The 23248-nt window shown below is 40.1% G+C and overlaps 1 protein-coding gene across 1 annotated transcript; it reads left to right on the top strand.

The window, feature by feature from the left end:
* Positions 1–84: 84 nt before the first annotated feature.
* Positions 85–19049, top strand: LOC127802225 (SKP1-like protein 1A). Its single transcript, XM_052337937.1, has 3 exons — positions 85–99; positions 915–1223; positions 18678–19049. The coding sequence occupies exons 1-3, from the start codon at positions 85–87 to the stop codon at positions 19047–19049; spliced, it is 696 nt and encodes a 231-aa protein (XP_052193897.1).
* Positions 19050–23248: the final 4199 nt, after the last annotated feature.

Here is a 23248-nt window from a genome sequence, read left to right as displayed (position 1 = left end):
TTGAGTTTTCTGCTACTCTTCATATCCCAATATATCGCGATATTTTGAGCTCGATAAAATACGAGATATCACGATATATCGTGAATGGCTTTGAGAGTGGTGGCCGAATAGCATAACTCGAAAGAAAGAGACAAAATGGCAATGGCAAAATTGAAATTATTCGAAATTAAAAAGGTCGGACGCAGCTTTGCTGGGCCAATCAATTGCTCCCGCAACACATCAGAAATAAAAAATGGAGCATTGCGCGGGAGAATCGTTCTCCCTGCCCACATGATAAATATTTATATATATTATATTATTATATATAATATCACTCACAAATCAATATACGAACGAAAATGATTATATGCAAGCATTTAGTGGTTTTTTCGGATGTATAATAATTAAAAAATATAAAAGAGATATCTTTATATTTGCACAATACACATAATATATTTCTCAATTTTTGAAACTTCCCTCCAAATTTTTCACCTCCGAGATTTATTGCTATAATTTATTAAATTTCTCAATAAAAATTTAGGAATTAAATTGTAAAGGATATTTAATTTGTATCGTTTTATTTAATTTTAGTTAATTTACATGAAGGAGATCAATTTCTATACGCTTGATTTAATGTCGGTTCGATCTAATCGATTTGACTGACTGATTCAACCGAGTTCGATTTCAATTTATGTTACATGAATTTTATTTTTAAATTTTTTTTTATTCTCATTTTGGATCCGTCTATATTTTTAAAAAATATCTATTTTATATTTTTATTTCTTATAGAAACATTTTTCCTTCCGTGCAAGTTAGATTCCAATATGTATAAATAACGGCTTCGATAACCTTTTGAGTTCCGATCGTTATCTCTCTGCTTTCCTAGCATCTTCTATTCTCCCTCCTAGGGTTTTGGGTTGTTCGTTCAATACCAGGTTCAATCGGGAGCCATTTCGACATCGAAGATGGTTGCGTTGAAGAGCTCCGAGAACGTGATCTTCAAGGTGGACGAGTTGGTCGCGGTGCAGTCACAAACCATCAAGCACATGATCGAAGATAACAGTGTCGACACTGTCATTCCTTTACCGCAGGTTATGGGTCAGATCCTTGCAAAGGTTATCGAGTACTGCAAGAGGCACGTTGACGCGCCCAAGTTTGAAGACAAGGCCGCGGAGGAAGAACTCAAGAGTTTTGATGCCGAGTTCGTCAAAGTGGACGCGCACACGCTGTTCCATCTTATCCTGGTTCGATCTTCTTATTCCCTTTGATCCTCTTCGTGTTCGATGATTTACTCTTTTGATTAGCTATTTGTCTCGACGATTTCTCTTGGATTCGTGTTCGATGATTTACTCTTTTGATTAGCTATTTGTCTCGACGATTTCTCTTGGATTTGTGATGCTACTGATTAGGGTTTGTGATTCGGGCTCTGTTCGTTGTGCGATTTCAAAATTTTATCTCTAGGTCTAAGTAAGAACTAGATCTAGTTTTGGGGAACTGTATTGCGTTTGATTAGGGTTTTGAAATTGTTACATTATTTCTGTGTATCGTGATTGCACTTCTAACGCTAGTATGTTTTAATAATTTACCCCGATATCAGAAATTTGTGGTAGGGGCTAGCATTCGGTTGGTTCTTTTGGTTTTCGGCCAATTCGGTCACAAAACTGGAAAACCGAATTGGTATATACAGTAACCAAAATTGAACTGAATTAATAATTTTCTGATTTGTCATGTTTATTTTGTACCCAATGACAGCTTTATCATACATTGAGCATTTATTATTTTGTTTTTCCTCGCCATGATTCTCTTTTGTGCCCTTCTTAGGATTCTCTTATAATGGTTGATTTTTGAAAATCAAGGTATGCTTACAATTGGGGGCAGGGCTCCGTAAAAATGCCAAGGTTGCTCTATTTTGACTGGAAGGGGAGTTATGGAAACAGCCTCTTTGCAAAGAAAGGGCAAGGTTATACAGAAAAACAACCATCGCCCAACCCTCACAAAGCAAGGAACATTGTCTACCGGGAACACCCTTTTAAGGCAAGGTTGAATTGTGATCGTGATTCGTGTTAAAAAGTTAAAATTTCCAATAGTGCAAAAGATGATTTAGAACTAAGTATTAGATAAAAACATATAAATACATGATCATATTTGGTTTAAAGTTCTTGCATATTTGTTTTTCTTTTCGGCTTTGGCTGTTGGTTTCCATGTTGTCACGTACTTAGGCTACTAGACCTTTATTTTGTAAAGGAAGTAGAATAACTAGAGGAATGTTCCAGTAATGCAAGCTGTGCTAGAGATTGGTAACCGTTTTTTGGGTCCAATCTGTAGGTGAGGCAGTATAAGAAGAATTGACCCATCCGTTTCAAAGGACGAAATAATACCGAAGCAAATTCAAATTCCTTCCTCAATTCTCTCTCTCTCTCTCTCTTACTCTCACCCTTTCTCTCTAGAATTTCTCCTCTCAATTCTCTAATTCTCACATTTTCCTCTCAATTTTCCCCTCAATTTTCCCTGCCTAGTGTCTTATCAAATAGCTAAAATTTTCCCCTGTTAGATCTAGGATTTGACATTCTGGTATTAGAGCAAGATCATGACTAGCGATCTTTGGAGTGAACAAACACCATGGCTTACGGTACTCGAATGAGATAGATGGAGACACAGTTACAACAAGTTACATGAAGTGATAACAACAGTGGGAGAAACATAGAATCGAGTGGGATCCATGGAGGAGAAGATTGAATCGGTGGTAGATTGGAAGTTGGAGGATGTTGTGGAGATATGTGTGATCACATATGGGAGGAGATGCCGAAGCAAGGTAATTTGCTATGTGATCAATTGCATCAATTCATGCTCATGTTTTCCAGCCAAAATTAGTTAAGAATTTCACCTAATTTCCCTCTTAAAGATAGGTTGGAACCAATTCTACTTGGATCTGGGACCAATAACTTGTCTGAATTGGAATTCTGATAGGTGGAATTCCTCTTTAGTCGAGAGGAATCTAGAAAAGGACCAGAAGGTTTGGGGGTGAGAGAGAGAGAGAGAGAGAAATGGCAGGGGAGAATGCGTATATTGAATTCTCTGGGTAGTTTGGGAGGATGGCATTAGAGCCATATATATTGCTCCACTTCACCCTTAGGCGCCAAAGGCCACTTGCTTTATTTACAAAAAATTTGAAATCAACTTCCTTAACTAACCAATCTTCCCGCTTCATTCTAATTTACTAATTACACTTGAGCCCCCCTTATCATTCTCATGACAACTACCCTTCCCTTTAGCAACTTCGTGTCCTCAAGAAGTTCATAATAGGCCAGCCTCCTTTGGAAATTGATTAAGTAATTGGGGAAGATACTCCCAAGTGTTATTCTTCGGATGGGGATTGTATCATCGAACTAGGACTTGCATGAAATGGGCTGCATGGTGGTGTATAATGCCCCTATCTACAATCGCCACTGGCTCCGGGGTCGCTGTAGTATCAATTAGGGGCTTTGGTGGGGTAGTGCTGGCTGCATGAGTCACGATAGTCTTTTTTTGTAGCGAAGCGAAACATGGAACACGAGGTGGACTTGGGACTCTAGGAGCTGCTGTAGTTTGTAAGCTACCCTGCTTATCGTTGTGGCAATAGGATAGGGGCCAAAGTATTTTGGACTCAATTTGGAGTGCTGACCTAGAGACAAGGTTTGCATGTGGGCCTTTCTGAACTTTAGGTAGACCAGATCTCTTACCTGAAACTCTCGGTCAAAACTCTTTTTATCAGCAAACTGCTTTGTGCAGTTCCGAGCATTGGCCAATTCCTTCTTCAACACCATGCAACACTACTTGTCTTTGCTGTAAGTAGGATTCCATTGTCTCCACTATTACCTCCCCTACTATTGCTAGCAGTAGAGGTGGTTTATACCCGCATGTGCAATGTAATTACTATGGCTCATAAGAAACCTGAATAAATTTCTGTAAGGATTTCCAACTTTCAAGTATTTGTTCTGTATACATGGTGGTGTCTTGCTAAACCGTTTTTTGATTAACTGATCGTGATGAGCTTTTTTTAACTTATTTATAGGCAGCCAATTATCTTCAAATTGAGAGCCTGGTCGATTTAACCCTTCAGGCGCCGGCTGACATGTTCAAGGGCAAGAATCTGGACGAGATCCCAAGTATCTTCGGCATGAAGACAGACTCCTCTCCTGAGGAAGGAGTAGAGGTCCGCAGGAATAATTGAGTAGGAACTAAGATTGGATGTGCAATGTGTTTATAATAACAGGAGTTCTATGTCCGGACAGCTACGTTTGCTGTTTTACTTTCTGCTGGTAAATGCATGGCGTCTGAATGCTCTCAAAGAACTTATGGTTTTCCTTGTGGGATTTTAACAAATTTGAACTTTTGTCTATTGTCTTGTGCTGTTATCTTTATGGATCTGAATTCTTAAATTGGGAAACTGATCTGTAGATGGTTGTTACATCAATGAAGAAGATAGATTGGGCTGCTGGTAAGTATTATGATCTTGCGTTGCTTTGTTTAGGAAATTGAACTAGTTCAGTTGCCTTGCCTCCTTTGAAATATGATGATTATTTCTTCTACACAGTGGAGTAGGAGAGGAGAGGAGAGGAGGAGGATAATTTGTAATATTAGCATTCTTTTCTACACTTGTTACAAGTGAAAACAGTTACAAGATCCCTATCCTCTATCACACAAGTACACTACACACATAGAGATTACAAAGAACTCTCATTCTCACAAAGTCTTTCCTCTCTTTTACAACATCACTCGCATTCAGAGACAGAGAATGATCATTTGTTATATCCGACTGCCTTGCCCTAAGCCTTTTATTTATAGAGGGTAGAAGGCGATAATTACAAGGCTTTTTATTTTAGCCTACACAGACTAAACTAACCCTAATAATAAAACACCTAAGCTAGCCTCTTCCTAACTTAGAATTTCCACCTACTTCCATTCATTCGAGACATCTACTGTTCTTCTTAACCTTCTGGACTGTTTTCTCAATGCAAAACATCAACATTAGTCCACTAGGCCTTTATTTTGTAAAGAGAATTAGCATAACTGGAGGAATGTTCCAGTAATGCAAGTTGTACTAGAGTATTAGAGATTGGTAACCCTATTTTGGCGCCAATTTGTAGCTGAAGTAATATAAGAAGAACTTACCCATCCATTTCAAACCACGGAATAATACAGAAGCAAATTCAAATTCCATCCTCAATTCTCTCTGTCCCCCCCTCCTCTCTCAAATTTCCCCCTCCCAATCCTCTAGTTCTCACCCTTCCCTGTCATTTTTTTTTTGCCTAATTTCTTCTCAAATAGATGAGAATTATCCCTGTCAGATCTAGGATTTGACATTCTGGTATCAAAGCAAGGTCTTGGTTGGTGATCTTTGGAGCAATCAAACACCATGGTTGACAGTACTCGAATGAGATAGATGGAGACACAGTTACAACATGTGACAACAACAGTGGGAGAAATATAGAATCGAGTGGGATCCATGGAGGAGAAGATCGAATCGGTGGTAGATCGGAAGTTGGAGGTTGTTATGGAGATGTGTGTGATCACATATGGGAAGAGATGCGGGAGCAAGGCAATTTGCTTCGTGATCAATTGCATCAATTCACGCTCATGTTTTCCAGCCAAAATCATGTAAGAATTTCACCTGATTTCCCTCCTAAAGATAAGTTGGAACCAATTCTACCTGGAATTGGGACCAATAACCAAAACATCGTATCATCAGAATTGGAGGTGGATTAGGCTACGGTGGGAGAAAATGTGGTGGAAAGGAGATAAGAGATTTAAACTCTCCCACACTAATCCAGTTTTCAAGTACCGAAATTGGAATTACCCATATTCGAGGGACATAAACCTCGATGGTGGATAAGGCGATGTGAAAAATTATTTAGTATCCGCTAGGTTGCTGGGAACCAAAGAATGGCTTTGGCATCGACCTATCTCAATGATGTTGATGAATGATGGTCCAAGGTTCGGGATGCGTATAATTGGGATGATTTTACCAAGGGACGATTTCTCTTGGATTTGTGATGCTACTGATTAGGGTTTGTGATTTGGGCTATGTTCGTTGTGCGATTTCAAAATTTATCTTAAGGTTTAAGTACGAACTAGATCCAGTTCTAGAGAATTGTATTGCGTTTGATTAGGGTTTTGGAAATAAGCTGGATTTGCTACATTATTTTTGTGTCTCATTATTTCACGTCTAACGTTATTATGTTCTAATAATTTACCCCGATATCAGAAATTTGTGGTAGGGGCTAGCATTCGGTTGGTTCTTTTGGTTTTTGGCCAATTCAGTTACAAAACTGGAAAACCAAATTGGTAAATACAGTAACCAAAACTGAGCTGAATTAATAATTTTATGATTTGTCATGTTGATTTTGTACCCAATGACAGCTTTATCATACATCGAGCATTTATTATTTTGTGCTACTTGGCTATGATTCTCTTTTGTTCCCTTCTTAGTATTCTCTTATAATAGTTGATTTTTGAAAATCAAGGTATGCTTACAATTGGGGGCAAGCCTTGGTAATAATGCCAAGGTTCCTCTATTTTGATTGGAAGGTCATGAGATGAGTTATGGAAACAACCTCTTTGTAAAGAAAAGGCAAGGTTGTATAGAAAAATGGCCATCACCCAACCCTCACAATGCAGGGAACATTGTCTGCTAGGAACACCCTTTTAAAGCTATCTTTGTTACTACAACACTGAATGGTGATCATGTTAAAAAGTTAAAATTTCCATTTGTGCACAAGATGAACTAGAGCTAAGTATTAGATAAAAACATATAAAAAGCGAATCTTGTGATCTACTTACATTCTTATATCCCTTCCATCCCTTTCTATGCGTTTTCTTTGTGCATCATAAAAGCCTAAGTGTGCTAGATTGATTCCTTCTTCATGGGATTGCTATCTTTCTTCTTGGATGGTTAGCTAATTACCACCGCATTGGATTTTATGGTTAATTTGTATGGCTGATGTGTGAACTCAATGGATTTGAATGGCCTTCACGGAACACAAGATTTTCATCTTATTGCACTTTAATGTTTTTCTTGACATGTTTGGTTAGCAAATGGTGTGTCCAATTAATCATAGCTAAATGATAGGTATTCAATTAATGAGTGGTTCATTCAATTAATGGTAAGCTGCTCCTTAATTACATTGGACCTTGCTTTTATATGTGGATGAATTTTTAGTTTTATGCTTTATTTTCCAATTAGGGTGTATGTTAATATTGAAGTTCTTGCATATTTGTTTTTCTTTTTAGCTTTGGTTATAGGTTTCCATGTAATGCAAGCTGCACTAGAGTATTAGGGGCTGTTCTCTTTCCCGTTTTCGGGCCATTTTCTGTTTTCAGTTTTTGAAAACACCGAAAATGCGTTCTCTTTATTATTTTTCAAAACGCGTTTTCGAAAACAACTAAAAATTTTGTTAAGAAAACCCAAAATAACATTTTGTTGTTTTGGGCGTTTTCAGTGAAAATACACTGAAAACACAAAACAAATGAAAAACGCGAAAAACAGCCCCCTGGCACCCCCCCCCCCGCGCGCACACGCACAGACCCACTGCCCCTTTTTCTCTCTCTCTCTCTCTCTCTTTCCCCCCTTTCTTCTCTCCATTCTCCTATCCTCTTTTGGCCATCGCCACCGCCATCGACCTTCGACTCCACCGCCACCGCCACCGCGACCAATACCGCAACCACCATCATCGACCTAGCCCCCCACAACCACCGCGACCAGCATCCCCCTCCGCCATCGCGATCGCGACCAGGACCAGCACCCCCCTCTGCCACCGCGACCAACGCCCCCACCGCCACAGCCACCGCGAATAGCCGCCCCCCCCCTCACACACACACACACATACACAGAAAACCCTAGATGAAGAAGATGGTTGCGGCTCCTGATTTGATTTTTTTTGTTATTTAATTTTATTTATTTATTAAACTGAATATGTGATGTTTTATTTGTATTAATTTTTTTAAATGATATTTCTAAGGTTATTGATTTTTTTATTTAAATTTTATTTTATAGTTTAAAGTATTTGAATCAAATTTATAATTTATTAATAAATATTTATTATTTATTTTAAATTAAATTTATTAAATAAAATATCATTATAACAAAAAAAAATCATTTTTAAAATTTCAAAGCAAATGTGTTTTCTAGTTTTCTGTTTTGAAAAATAATTTTTCAAAATGACAAAAAGAATGCATTTTCAAAAATTTCGAAACACACTCAAAACACAAAACTCAAAACACAAAACTAAAACGCAAAGAGAACACCACCTTAGAGATTGGTAATTGTTTTTTGGCTCTAATTTGTAGTTGAGGCAGTATAAGAAGAATTGACTCATCCATTTCAAACCACGGAATAATATAGAAGGAAATTCAAATTCCCTCCTCAATTCTCTCTCTCCCCCTTTCTCTCTCGTATTTCCCCTCGCAATTCTCTAATTCTCACTATTCCCTCTCAATTTCCCCTACCTATTTTCTTGCCAAATAGTTGAAAATTATCCCTGTCAAATCTAGGATATGACATTCTGGTATCAGAGCAAGGTCATGGTTGGTGATTTTTGGAGTGATTAAACACCACGGCTGATAGTACTCGAATGAGATAGATGGAGACACCGTTACAACAAGTGACAACAACAGTGGGAGAAATATAGAATCGAGTGGGATCCATGGAGGAGAAGATCGAATCGGTGGTAGATCGGAAGTTGGAGGTTGTTGTGGAGATATGTGTGATCACATATGGGAGGAGATGCAGGAGCAAGGTGTTAGGACCCCCATGAAACAAACTTATCAGAGAAGGAAGGAAGGAGGGGAAAAGACGGCCACAAGGGCAACCAAGTAATTGACCCAAGGGTAAAAGGGTCACAAGTTAGTTAGAGGGGAATAATCGAGCATGTGGCTGGAACTAGGAAGAGTAGTAGGTATAAAAGGGAGGAGAGAAAGGAGAGGCATCTGAAAAATTTGTTGAAGAAGTTGTGGGGAGAGTGAGGTCCTCTCGAATAGGCCTGGTTTTTTTTCTTTAATTGTTTTTCGCTTACATCTATTGTTGAAGCTACTGTAATTGAGAAATTATTACTGTTTTTAAGCTAAAATTCAATCCATTGTGTAAGGGATTCTATCATTTCGGTATCAGAGCGTGATCCATGGGGGTGTTTATATCTGAGAGGGTGGGCAAGTTAGAAGGGAGGATGGATGGTCTGCTGGCGGGTGTGGATTCGCTTAAGACCAAGTTCCAGAGGATGCAAGGAATCGAGAAGAGTCTAGCGATGGTGTTGGAACAATTTAACCTACTGGTAGAGAAGTGGGGAGAGCAGAAGAGGGGCCGAAAGGGGAAACGGGGCGAAGAGGATGTACCTGCAGACTCATCCCTTGCCTTGGGAGGATCGTCAGCATCAGGGGAGCGTAGCCGCGAGGTTGGAATGGAGGATGAAGCTCCCTAGAGGCAAGATGGTAGAAGTCGACAGCTAGAGATGCCGATCTTCAAAGGGGGCGACCCTAATGGGTGGGTTTTCAAGGCTGAGAGGTACTTCATTATCAACCAGTTGACAAAAGCTAAGAAATTAAACTCAGCGGCTCTCTGCTTTGATGGGCCTGTACTTGCCTGGTCTCAATGGGAACAAAGGTGGCGTTGAGTCAGGAGCTGGGAGGAACTCAAGGCGATGCTGAGAAGCTATTTTCGGTCCACACAGGAGTGCACGTTGGAGGAGAGATTCCTGGCTCTCAAGTATAGTGGGGGTCTGTCAAAGACTATCGTTTCAGCTTTGAGACACTGGCCTCACCACTTGAAGGCATGCTAGAGACTTTGCTAGAGGGCCAATTTCTCAATGGGTTGAAGCTGAATATTCGAGCTGAAATGAGAGTGTTAAGGCTGAATGGGCTGGAGCAAATGATGGACGTGGCCCAACGAATCAAAGAGAGGAATCAGGTGGTCCCGGGGAACCCTTCCGGTACCGGCTAGAACAGGGGGCCAATTCATTCCATCCATTCTAGACCATCTCCGAATCACCCAAGGGTTGTGATTACACCTCCCCCACCGAGATCACCGACGGCCAGTGCAGCTGCCTCATACCTGTTGTTGACTGCAGGTAAGTGGAGCACTCCTCATTTTAAGAAGTTGAGTGAGAGTGAATTGTAAGCCAAACAGGCGAAGAGGTTATGTTTCCGTTGTGACGAGAAGTATTCGGCGGGCCATAAATGCAAGAATATGGAGCTACAAGTGATGGTGATTTATGAGGTAGAAAGGGATGAGGAAGAAGAAGAGATATAAGAGGCTGAAACAAGGGATAATTCAGGGGAAGGGGGAGACTCGGTCAAATCAAGGGAGGTGGTGGAGCTATCCCTCAACTCAGTAGTGGGATTAACTCCTCCACAAACCATGAAAGTAAAAGGGGAAGTGGGGGGACAAGAAGTGGTGGTCTTAATTGATAGTGGGGTTTCCCATAATTTTATAGCAGCTGAATTGGTGCAGAAATTAAGGTTGACCAGGACCCAAACGAGAAGATATGGGGTGATCATGGGGTCGGGTATGGCTGTTCAGGGGGGAGGGGTGTGTAAGGGGTAGTCTTAACGCTGCAAAATATGGAAATAGTGGAGGATTTTTTGCCATTGGAGCTAGGGAGTTCAGACGTGATCCTCAGAATGAAGTGGTTGGCTTCCTTAGGGGAAACCCAAGTTGATTGCGGCTCATTGGTGATGAGATTTAAGGTAAGGGGGCCACCGTGACACTACACGAGGATCCCAGCCTTAGTAAGACCTTGGTAACATTGAAATCGATGATGAGGGCATTTAGAGAAAATGGGGAAGGGGTGTTACTTGAATTGGGGAGCTTGATTGCTGCGAAAAACAAGGTTGGAGGGGCAGTTCCAGAAAACTTGCCAGAGCTGCTCACGAAGTTCAAACAGGGTCTTCCCCTGCACCGGAAGCAAGACCATGTGATTACACTACAACCGGGGGTACCACCAGTGAATGTTTGGCCTTATCAGTATCCCCACTTTCAGAAAAATGAGATTGAGAGGCTAGTTAGGGAGATGTTGGCAATAGGGCTTATCAGGCCGAGTGCAAGTCCATTTTCTAGTCTAGTATTGTTGGTAAGGATGGATGTTAGAAATTTTGTGTTGACTATAGAGCTTTAAACAAGGTAACCATTCTCGATAGATTTCTCATTCCAGTTATTGAAAAATTATTGGATGAATTTAATGGGGTTGTTGTATTTTCCAAGTTGGACTTAAAATCAAGGTATCATCAAATACGAATCAATCCTAAGGACATTTCTAAGACTGCATTTTGCATACATGAGGGACATTATGAATTCTTGGTTATGTCGTTCAGGTTAACCAATGCCCTTGCCACATTTCAATCCTTGATCAATGAGATCTTTAAGGAGCAATTGAGGCAATTTGTTTTTGGTATTTTTTGATGGCATTTTAGTTTATAGCAAGGATATGGCTGAGCACAAGGAACATTTGAGGTGTGTTTTGGGGCTGTTAGCAATGCATCAACTGTATACTAATGCGAAGAAGTGTCAGTTTGGGCAGCGGAAGATTGAGTACTTGGGACACGTCATTTCTCACCAAGGTGTGGCTGTGGATGACTCAAAAATTAAGGCAGTCATGGAATGGCCTAGTCCTAAATCCTTACGGGAGCTTGGGGGATTTTTGAGTCTTACGAGATATTATCGAAGGTTTGTTAAGAATTATGAGAAGCTGTCTGGGCCATTGACAGACCGCCTCCGGAAGGAGAATTTTTTCTAGGATGAATTAGCAGAACATGCCTTTCAAGATTACTGAACTGCCGGTGTTGGCCTTACCAGATTTTTCCAAGGAGTTCGTGGTGGAGAGTGATGCATCCGGACACGGGTTGGGAGCTGTTTTGATGCAGGAACAACGACCTATAGCTTTTTTCAACCATTCCCTAAATCCTAAAGGTTGACAAAGGTTAGTGTATGAGAGATAACTGATGGCCATGGTGTTTGCGGTGAGGAAGTGGAGACACTATTTGATTGGGTGAAAATTTGTTATTCGGACAGACCAACGAAGCTTAAAGTTTTTAATGGAACAAAGGGTGCTCAGTCCAGAGTATCAAAAATGGGCCATGAAGTTGATGGGATATGATTGTGAGATTCAATATCGACCCAGGTTGGAGAATCGGGCAGCGGATGCCTTCTCACACCTCCTGTTTCATTATTGACTCTAATCGTTCCTCGAGTGGTGCAACTTGACCAACTTAAGGAGGTGGAGAAGGATGTGACACTCCAAATAATAGTTAAGGAGGTGAAGGCTGATCCCCTAGAAAATCTAGGTTTACCCTAGTAGATAGTCACTTGTTGTTCAAAGGGAAGCTGTATCTACCTAAAGGCTCCACCTTGATTCCTTTAATGCTGAAGAAGGGCATGATGGGCAGATTGGAGGCTATTCCGTGGTTCTCAAGACCTATAAAAGAATCTCTTCGAATGTGTTTTGGGTAGGGATGAAGAGGGATATTCAACAATATGTTCGTGATCGCCCTGTGTGACAACATAATAAATATGAAGTGTTATCACTTAGTGGGTTGTTGTAGCCACTTCTAGTCCCGCTCCAAATTTGGGAGGATGTGTCCATGGATTTTATTGAAGGGTTGCCAAGGTCAGGGGGAGGGATACAATATTGGTGGTTGATTGGTGAAGCAAATACAGACATTTGATTGCTATAAAACACCCATTCACAATAGCAAGCGTAGTAGGGATCTTTGTGAAGGAGGTTGTCAGGCTTCATGGGTTTCCAAACTCTATCATCTCCAATAGAGATAAAAAAAATTTAGTCATGTTTTGGAAGAGCTATTCCAATTGTAGGGCACTCAATTGAACAAGAGCAGCTCCTACCACCCACAGTCCGATGGACAAACGGAGGTCCTAAACCGCACCTTGGAAACCTATCTTCGTTGTTTTTGTTTGTCGAAACCTAAGGCGTGGTGCAGCTTGTTACCATGGGCTGAATACTGGTACAATACTTCCTTTCATGCATCCTCAAAATGAACTCCGTTCCAAATTGTTTATGGGCGTGAACCTCCCCCATTATTGAGATTTGAGAAGGGTACTACAGTAGTTTCAGCAATTGAACAACAACTGTTGGAGCGGGACTCCATTCTCGATAAATTAAAGTCCCAACTATTGAAGGCTCAAGTTCGGGATGAAGGAAATAGCATATAGGAAGCGACGAGATGTGCATTTGGACGTGAGCAATATGATTTATGTAAAAATTCGGCCCTATCGGCAAAAGAGGTTGGCGAAGAAACTGAATGAGAAGTTATCATCGAGGTTCTATGGGCCTTTTCCAATGGAGGAGAGGATCGGGAATGTGGCCTACAAGCTGTCCTTACCACCTTCTAGTGCTATCCACCCCATATTCCTTGTGTTGCAGTTATGCAAGGCAGAAGGAGCAATTAGGGAAACCCTCGAAATTCCTGATCAGCTTTCAACTGAGCTGGAAATGAAGGTGTCATCGAAATTTTTGTTGGGAATCATGCCAGGTACAAGAAAAAATTTAAGGAACCTTGATGTCCTTATTCAATGGAAGGGGTTGCTCCCATTGGAAGTAACATGGGAGCCTTACCATCAGATTCTACTTCAATTTCTAGAATTCCACCTTGAGGACAATGTGAGACTTATGGGTGGGAGTGTTGTTAAGACCCCCATTAAACAAACTTATCAGAGAAGGAAGGAAGGAGGGGAAAAGGGTGGGGACCACAGGGGCAACCAAGTAATTAACTCGAGGGTAAAAGAGTCACAAGTTGGTTAGAGGGGAATAATCGGGCATGTGGTTGGAACGAGGAAGAGCAGTAGGTATAAAAGGGAGGAGAGAAATGAGAGGTTTCTGGAAAATTTGTTGAAGAAGTCGTGGGGAGAGTGAGGCCCTCTCAAATAGGCCTGATTTGTTTCCTTTCATTGTTTTTCGCTTACATCCATTATTGAAGCTATTGTAATTGAGGAATTCTTACTGTTTTTGAGTTAAAATTCAATCCATTGTGTAAGGGATTAAGGCAATTTGTTACGTGATCAATTGCATCAATTCATGCTCATGTTTTCTAGCCAAAATCAAGTAAGAATTTCACCAAATTTCTCTCCTAAGGATAGGTTGGAACCAATTCTACCTGGAATTGGGACCAATAACCAAAACGTCAGATCATCATAATTGGAGGTGGATTCAGCCATGGTGGGAGAGAATGTGGTGGAAAGGAGACAGGAGATTCAAACTCCCACGCCAATTTGGTTTTCAAGTATCGAATTTGGAATTACCCATTTTCGAGGGACAGAAACCTTGATGGTGGATAAGGCGATGTGAAAAATTATTTAGTATCCACCAGGTTGCTGGGAATCAGAGAATGGCTCTGGAATCGACCTATCTCAATGATGTTGGTGAAGGATGGTCCAAGGTTAGGGATACATATAATTGGGATGATTTTACTAAGGGCTTGTGTGGAAGGTTCGGTGAAAGAGTCACTAATGAGGAAACAAATGGGACAAAATAAAGGAAGGAATCAAGGGCTAATGCAGTATGGTGGGAAGATACAAGGAAGGGAATCCCTGAAGACTAGAACAGGGGTTCGATACCAAGTAGCTCCATCATCCACCCCAACCCTACAACCCAGGGACAAACTTATAGAGCAGAGGAGACAAACAGGGTTGTGTTTTAGATGTGGCGATAAGTACTCACCGGGGCATCAGTGCACGAAGCAATTGCTCCTATTAGAAGGGGGAAGATGAGGATGAAAAGGAAGGCCTAACAGTAGTGGAAGAGTTAGGGGAAGAAGACAATGGGGCAATATCATTACATGCAATTAAAGGAATGGCTAGTATTAAGATAATTAAGGTGGATAGTAGGGTGCAGGATAACACATTGATGATTTTGATTAACAGTAGGAGTACCCACAGTTTCATTGACGAGGGAATTGCTAAGAAGATGAAGTGCCAATTGTCGAGTACACAACCATTATTAGTAACTAAGGCCAATGGAAATAGGGTGTTGAGCAAATTCGCTCGTTTGGGGTTCTATTGGGAAATACATGGAGAAATTTTTGAAGCTGATTTGAGACTATTGAAAGTAAGAGGTTGCCACATAGTGCTTGGGGTGGATTGGATGAAGGGAGTGAGTCTAATCAGTTTTGATTTTAATAAAATGGAAGTATCTCTTGAAAAGGAAGGACAAATGGTGGTTCTCCAAGGGAATGTGGAGATGGGGACTTGCAAATTGATTAAAGGGAAGAAGCTGCAACAACTGTTTAGGAAGAAGTCTTAGGTGGCACAATTATTCTCAATTGAAACTAGGGAAGAACTTGAGAATTATGGGGAATTGGAATGGAGGAGCACAATGAGTAGCCACAGATAGCCTCTAGTCCCATGGTTGGTACATGAACTGACCTTACTTGATCTATTATTGGTTGAATATTTGAACCTATTTGTAGAACCTAAGTCTCTTCCACTGAGAGGACTTTAGACCATTCCATACCCCTTCAACCAAATGGTGAACCAGTGAATATCCGATCCTATAGATACCCTCCCAAGCTTAAATCAAAAATTGAAAGATTGGTAAGGGACATGTTGTCCCAATCAAAGATCAGACCTAGCCATAGCCTTTTTGCTTAACTCGTCATTTTTTGCGAAAAAAAAGGATGGTACATGGTGCTTTTGTGTTGATTAGAGACAACTAATCGCCATCACCATCAAAGATAAATTCATAATTCTTATCATTGAAGACTTGCTTGATGAACTCAAACATGCCTCTTATTCTCTAAATTAAACCTACGGTCTGGCTACCATTAGATACGAATGAACCCAACTGATATACCAAAAACTACTTTTAAAACGCACCATGGCCACTATGAGTTCATCGTGATGCCCTTTGGCCTTTCTAACACTCCTACAACGTTCCAAGCCCTTATGAACCATATTTTATAATCTTATCTCAGAAAATTCGTATTGGATTTCTTTGATGATATCCTGGTGTATAGCTCCTCATTCAACCAACACCTAGAGCATCTTAGGACTACTTTTAAGGTCTTGTGATTCAACGAGTTGTACCTCAAGAGGTCAAAATGTGCCTTCGCACAAAAACACAGAATACTTGGGGACATATTATCTATAGTGCTAGAGTTGGCATGGATCCCAGGAAAATTTAGGCCATTATAGCATGGCCGAAGCCCACTAACATTAAGACACTAAGGGGGTTATTGGGGCTTATAGGGCACTACAGAAAGTTTGTGAAGAAGTATGGGTTGATCAACAAACTGTTAACGGATCAGTTGAAGAATGATGGGTTCAATTGGGATTAAAGGGCAGATGAGGCTTTTGAGTAGCTTAAAAAAGCAATGGGTGAGGTGCTCGTACTTGGATTGTCAGATTTTAGTAAGCTCTTCATGCTAGAGACAGGTGCTAGCAATACCGTGATAGGGACGATTTTGTTGTAGGAGGGCAGGCCATCAACTTTCCTTAGCTGGCCCTTGCCCCAAGGCATCAAGGGCTCAACATCTATGATAAGGAGCTTTTGGAAGTACTAATGGTTATGGATAAGTGGAAACTACTTGGAGGGAGGGCAATTCATTATGAAAATAGTCTTAAATTTCCGTTGCAACAGAGGCTACACACACTTACAATAGAAGGGGACAGTCAAATTAATAGGGTTGGATTATGTGATACATTTCAACAGAGGCAAGGACAACGTTGCAACAAATGCATTGTCTCGCTACCAAGAGGAGGGTATGATAGCAGCAATCACAACAATAGTTCCAAATTGGTTTCAAGAAGTGACAGATAATTATCAAAATGGGGCGTGGGCAAAGGAAGTATTAGAGCAACTAAGCATTAACGGTGATAGTAGACTAAACTATGCTTTAATTAACAAGTTGATAAGATATAAAGGCAAGCTAGTGATTGGTGAGTGTGAGGCACTAAAGAACAAGATTCTTCAATCATTACATGGATCACCATTGGGAGGACACTCTGGTATACAAAATACATATAAGAAGGTTAAGCAAGTTTTCTATTGGGTGTAGTTAAATAAAATATGTGATGGAGTATGTGATGCATTGTGATATCTATAAGAGATGTAAGCATGAGACAGTGGCTCAACTAGGTTTACTTCAACCCTTAGCTATTCTAGAGAAAGCATGGACTAATGTGACTATGGATTTTATAGAGGGGTTACCGAGATTTGAGGGAAGAGATTGCATTTTGGTGGTGGTTGATCAGTTTATGAAATTAAGTCATTTCCTTGGCTTATCTCACCCCTTCACAGCTCAGGAAGGTCTTAGATTTTTCTTGGATAATGTGGTGAAGTTGCATGGAGTTCTACAGTCCATCGTATCCGATAGAGATAAGGTGTTTACCAGCCTATTTTAGAGGGAATTACTACGATCTATGGGCACTAAATTACATATGTCCACCACTTACAAGCTTAAGACGGATGGGCGATAAAAAATGGTCAATCAGTGCTTAGAATCATACCTAAGATGCCTTTGTTTCCTACAACCAAATGGGTGGCTTAGTAGTGGTATAATTCAAGTTACCAGAGGACTCTATTTGAAGCTCTATACAGATACAGACCAGCCCTTTTACCAGATACTGGGCAGCAATCCACAGTGGCAGCTGTTAGGGCATACATGGAATGACGATAAGATATCTTAAATTTGTTGAAAACAGAATAGGCTAAGGCACAGAACATGATGAAACAGATGGGGTGTGATGAAATGGAATTCGCAGGAGGAGAGGAAGTATACTTGAAATTGAGCCACCCACATCTCAAAGCCCTAACTCGCCAGCCAGTGTCTAAGTTGAGCCCCAAGTTTTATGAGCCCTTCCTAATCCATGCAAGGATAGGCAAGTGGCCTACCATTTGCAATTACTAGAGAGATCTCAAATGCACCTAGTATTTCACGTCTCTATTCAAGAAAGCTGTCGGAACACAAGTGGCTAACCTAGCCCTACCACCTAATCTTAGGAAGTAGATTCCTTGACCCCAGCTGCTATCCTAGAGAGACGGATCATCTACAAGCAAGGAGCCTCCATCACCCAAGTACTGGTCAAATGGTCTTCCCTCCACTCGGACAACAACACTTAGGAGTACTTACCAGATCTCTTGAGGCAGTTTCCCAGCTCTGGTAGCCTATTACACATTTCTTGAGGACAATAAACTGTTAGGGGAGGTGGAATTGTCACGTACTTAGGCTACTAGGCCTTTATTTTGTAAAGGGAATTAGCATAATTGGAGGAATGTTCCAGTAATGCAAGTTGTACTAGAGTATTAGAGATTCGTAATTGTTTTTTGGCGCTAATATGTAGCTGAGGCGATATAAGAAGAACTGACCCAGCCATTTCAAACCACGGAATAATACAGAAGCAAATTCAAATTCCCTCAATTCTCTCTCCCGCCTCCTTCTCTCTCTCGAATTTGCCCCCTCAATTCTCTAATTCTCACGTTTCCCTCAATTTTTCCCACCTAATTTCTTCTCAAATAGTTGAGAATTATCCCAATAATCTTGGATTTGACACATGTCTTGAGCCTTTATGTGCAATGTAATTACTATGACTCATAAAGAACCTGAATAAATTTTGTAAAAGATTTCCAACATTCAAGTCATTGTTCTATATACATGGTGGTGTCTCGCTTAATCGTTTTTAATTAACTGATCGTGATGAGCTTGTTTTAACTTATTTACAGGCAACCAATTATCTGAACATAAAAAGCTTGCGGGATTTAACATGTCAGACGGTGGCTGACATGATCAAGCGGAAGACCCCGGACAAGATTCAAAAGATTCTCAACATCCGGACGGACATCCCTCCGGAGGAAGAAGAAAAGGTCCGCAGGGAGAATGCGTGGGCATATGAAGAGGTCGGGGTCCTATCTTCGATTGCCTTCAATATCAAGAATGCGCGGGCATTTGAAGAGGTCGGGGTCCTATCTTGGATTGCCTTGAAGATCAAGAATGCGTGGGCAGTTGAAGAGCTCCACCGTGGCACTATATTTTGTGTCTTATTTCTCTCCTTTGTGATAGGTAGCCGTCTAATTCATCCTACTACTTTTGGATGAAGTTGATAGATCTGAAAGCCTGGGAAAAGATCTGTAGATGGTTGTTACATCAATGAAGAAGATAGATTGGGCCTGTTGGTAAGTATTATGATCTTGCATTGCTTTGTTTAGGAAATTGGACTAGTTCAATTGCCTTGCCTCCTTTGAATTATGATGATAATTTATTCTACACAGTGGAGTAGTTGAGGAGAGGAGGATGATAATTTGTAATAGGAGTTATATTTCTGAACAGTTACGTTGCTGTTTTACTTTTTGCTGGTAAATGTATGGCGTCTGAACGCTCTGGAAGAACTTACGCTTTTCCTTGTGGGATTTTAACAAATTTGAGGGAACATTGCTTGCTGGGAACACTTTTTTAAAGCTATCTTTGTTACTATAGCACTGAATGGTGATCATGTTAAAAAGTTAAAATTTCTATTAGGGTGCGTTTGATAGGGATAGAAAATGAGGGTGAAATTCATTTTCCATCTAAATTCCTAGAAATTCTATCAAACAACTTTTCAATTCCATGGAATTCGAATTCCATCTTAGTTAAAAAAGTGAAGATTTTCCTTAAAATCAAGGAATTAGAATTCCTAAGAGTTGGGGTGAAAATTAGAATTTCACAGAATTGGAATTCTACTCTCATTTTCCACCTCTATCAAACGCACCCTTAGTGCATAAGATGAACTAGAACTAAGTATTAGATAAAAACATAGAAATACTCGATCATATTTGGTTTGGAGTATTAAATATCGCTTTGTTGTGAGTCTTGTGATCTACTTACATTCTTATATCCCTCCCACCCTTTTGTATGCGTTTTCTTTGTGCATCACAAAAGCCTAAGTGTGTTAGATTGATTCCTTCTTCATGGGATTGCTATCTTCTTCTTGGACTATTGGCTAATTGCCATCGAAATGGATTTTATGGTTAATTTGTATGGCTGATGTGTGAAGTCGATGGATGTGAATGGCCTTCACGAAACACAAGATTTTCATTTTATTGCACTTTAATGTTTTTCTTGACATGTTTGGTTAGCAATGGGTGTGTCCAATTAACCTTGGCTAAATGACAGGTATTCAATTAATGAGTGGTTCATTCAATTAATGTTAAGTTGCTCCTCAAGTCTTATGCTTATATTACATTGGACCGTGCTTTTATATGTGGATGAATTTTTATTTTTATGCTTTATTTTCCAATCAGGGTGTATGTTAATATTGAGGTTCTTGCATACTTGTTTTTTTATTCAGCTTTGGCTTGTGCTTTTGACGTGATGGTAGTAGGAAATGTAACCATGAATTGACTTTTTGCTTGGACTTTGTACGGAACTTAGGTGTTATTTTGTTGCTGACTTGAGAATTATTTATGGGCTTTTGAGGAGCTTGTGGTGTTTGTATTATATACACATAAGTAAGCACTCCATCGTATTTGATAGAGATAAGGTGTTTACCAACCTGTTTTAGAGGGAATTACTACGATCTATGTGCACTAAATTACATATGTCCACCACTTACTAGCTTGAGACGGATGGGCGATCAGAAATGGTCAACCAGTGCCTAGAATCATACCTAAGATATCTTTGTTTCCTACAACTAAAGGGGTGACACAAGTGGTTATTAGTGGCTCAATAGTGGTACAATTCAAGTTATCACAATTTGATTAAAGATGACTCCATTTGAAGCTCTATACGAATACAAACCAACCCTTCTACCAGATACTAGGGAGCAATCCATAGTGGCAGCTGTTAGGCCATACATGAAACAACGACGAGATATCTTAAGTTTGTTAGAAATTGACTAAGGCACAGAACATGATGAAATAGATGGGGCGTAGTGAAAGGAAATTCGCAAGAGGAGATGAAGTATACTTGAAATTGAGTCACCCACATCTTAAAGCCCTAACTCGCCAGCCAATGTCTAAGTTGAGCCTCAAGTTTTATGGGCCTTTCCCAGTCCTTGCAAGGATAGGCAAGTGGCCTACCGTTTGCAATTACTAGAGGGATCTCAAATGCACCCGGTATTTCACGTCTCCCTACTGAAGAAAGCTGTCGGAACACAAGTGGCTAGCCCAACCCTGCCACCTAATCTTGGGAAGTAGATTCCTTGACCCCAATTGCTATTTCAAACCACGGAATAATACATAAGCAAATTCAAAATCCCTTTTGAATTCTCTCTCCCCCTCCCTTTCTCTCTCAATTTTACCTCCTCAATCCTTTAATTCTCACCCTTCCCTCTCAATTTTTCCTGCCTAATTTCTTCTCAAATAGTTGAGAATTATCCTTATCAGATCTAGGATCTGACACATGTCTTGAGCCTTTATGTGCAATGTAATTACTATGGCTCATAAGGAACCTAAATAAATTTTGAAAAATATTTCCAACATTCAAGTCATTGTTCTGTATACATGGTCGTGTCTTTCTAAATCATTTTTGATTAACTGATCGTGATGAACTTGTTTTAACTTATTTACAAGTAGCCAATCATTAAGAGCCTGTTGGATTTAACATGTTAGACGGTGGCTGACATGATTAAGGGGAAGACTCCGGTTCAGATTGCAAAGACCCTTAACATCAAGACCTTCAGTATGGTTCTATTTTGGATTACCTTCAGCATCTATTAATTCTAATGATATATTTATTAAGTCGAAGACCTTTGTCTCCTCTATCATCTCCACCTCCCCATCTTTCTTCTCCTCCATCCTTTCCCCCTCGATATCATTCGTCTTTATCATCTTATCTACATCGCCCTCATTCGTATCTTCCATCATCTGCACCGCCCCCTCTTTCTTATCCTCTATCCTCTCTACTGCCTCCTCCTTCTTATCCTCCGTCCTCTCCACCTCCCCTTCATTCTTTTCCTCTATCCTCTCCACCTCCCACTCGTTATCCTTCGTATCCTCAATTCTCTCCCTCTCCCCCTCATTCTCATCTATCCTATCCACCTCACCCTCCTTATCCTCCATTCTCTCCAACTCCCCCTCCTTATCCTCTATCCTCTCCTCCTCGCCCTCCTTCTGCTCTTCCTTGGTAACTGTTGATTTGATTGACAATTGATGGCAGATTAGATTAAGCATACGCTTTATGTCACCCAACTTGTTTCTCACTTCCCTTTTCATAACTTCCCCAATTTTTATCTTTAAACCATATGATAGTTATTTATAGATTTTCTTTCTTTGGGTCTTCACGCTTAGCTCTCGCTTGGTTTAATGACTCCTATCTCCACAATATTTTCACCTCTTCCTTTACCTTTAATTTCTTTTTCTTCTTCTTTTTCTTCCTTTTCTTTTTCTTCTACCGCCACACAATATGACTTCTTGTAATAATCTTCACACATCTCCTCCTTTGTTGGCACAATAGGGGTAACATACCCTTTATTCTTCTCATCGAAAATTTTCAACTCCAAAATCTATTCTTGGGTGAGTTTTGGATTATAAAGTCTCCATTTCTTTATTCTTGGAGCCTGAGGGCCTTCTTTATTTCTGTTAACAACTTGGAGATCAACCAAATGTGGAATGACCTCAAACATAAAAATCTACATAAATAAACAAAGAATAGATTAAATTTCTTATAATGTTTTAAATTATATATATCGGTTGTACATATCGGTTCATAGAAAACATGTCGGTTAAAATAATCCGTTGAATACACATACGATAAAACCGATATAATTCCTAATGAACTGATGCGCCACCGATATATAATAAACTATATCAGTTTATAGAAAACATGTTGGTTAAAATAATCGGATAAATACTGATATGATAAAATTGATATATTTCCCAATGAACCGATGATCCACCAATATATAATAACCAATATAATTATATATAAAATTATACCTGTAATATAATTAGGAAACCTCCCATATCATATGTCTTCTTGTTGTGGTGCTTCTGATTGAACGCATTCAAAATGCGAGTTCTGGCACCATCTGTGGTAAAGATAAAGGAGTCGTTTGCCCAAGAGAAACTATTGGCCTTTTCCCAATTGGAGGCCAGATAAAAATATTTGATATCTACCTTCGTCGCATAAGACTTGAAATTGATCTCATTGATGATCATTAGTACATTTCACCTTGCCGCTAGCAATGTCCGTCTTGAATAACTCTCTCAACCTGGCCCCTGAAACACTTTCTTCAGGTCATAGTTAAGAAAAAACTTGGCAAACAATGTAGAAGTTCCCACCATCTTGATTTTCCTCTTTACTGATTCGCTATTGCCAA

The sequence above is a fragment of the Diospyros lotus genome, chromosome 5 (assembly GCF_014633365.1).
Source record: "Diospyros lotus cultivar Yz01 chromosome 5, ASM1463336v1, whole genome shotgun sequence".
NCBI classification, from domain to species: Eukaryota; Viridiplantae; Streptophyta; class Magnoliopsida; order Ericales; family Ebenaceae; genus Diospyros; species Diospyros lotus.
This window is presented reverse-complemented; position numbering and strand designations above follow the sequence as displayed.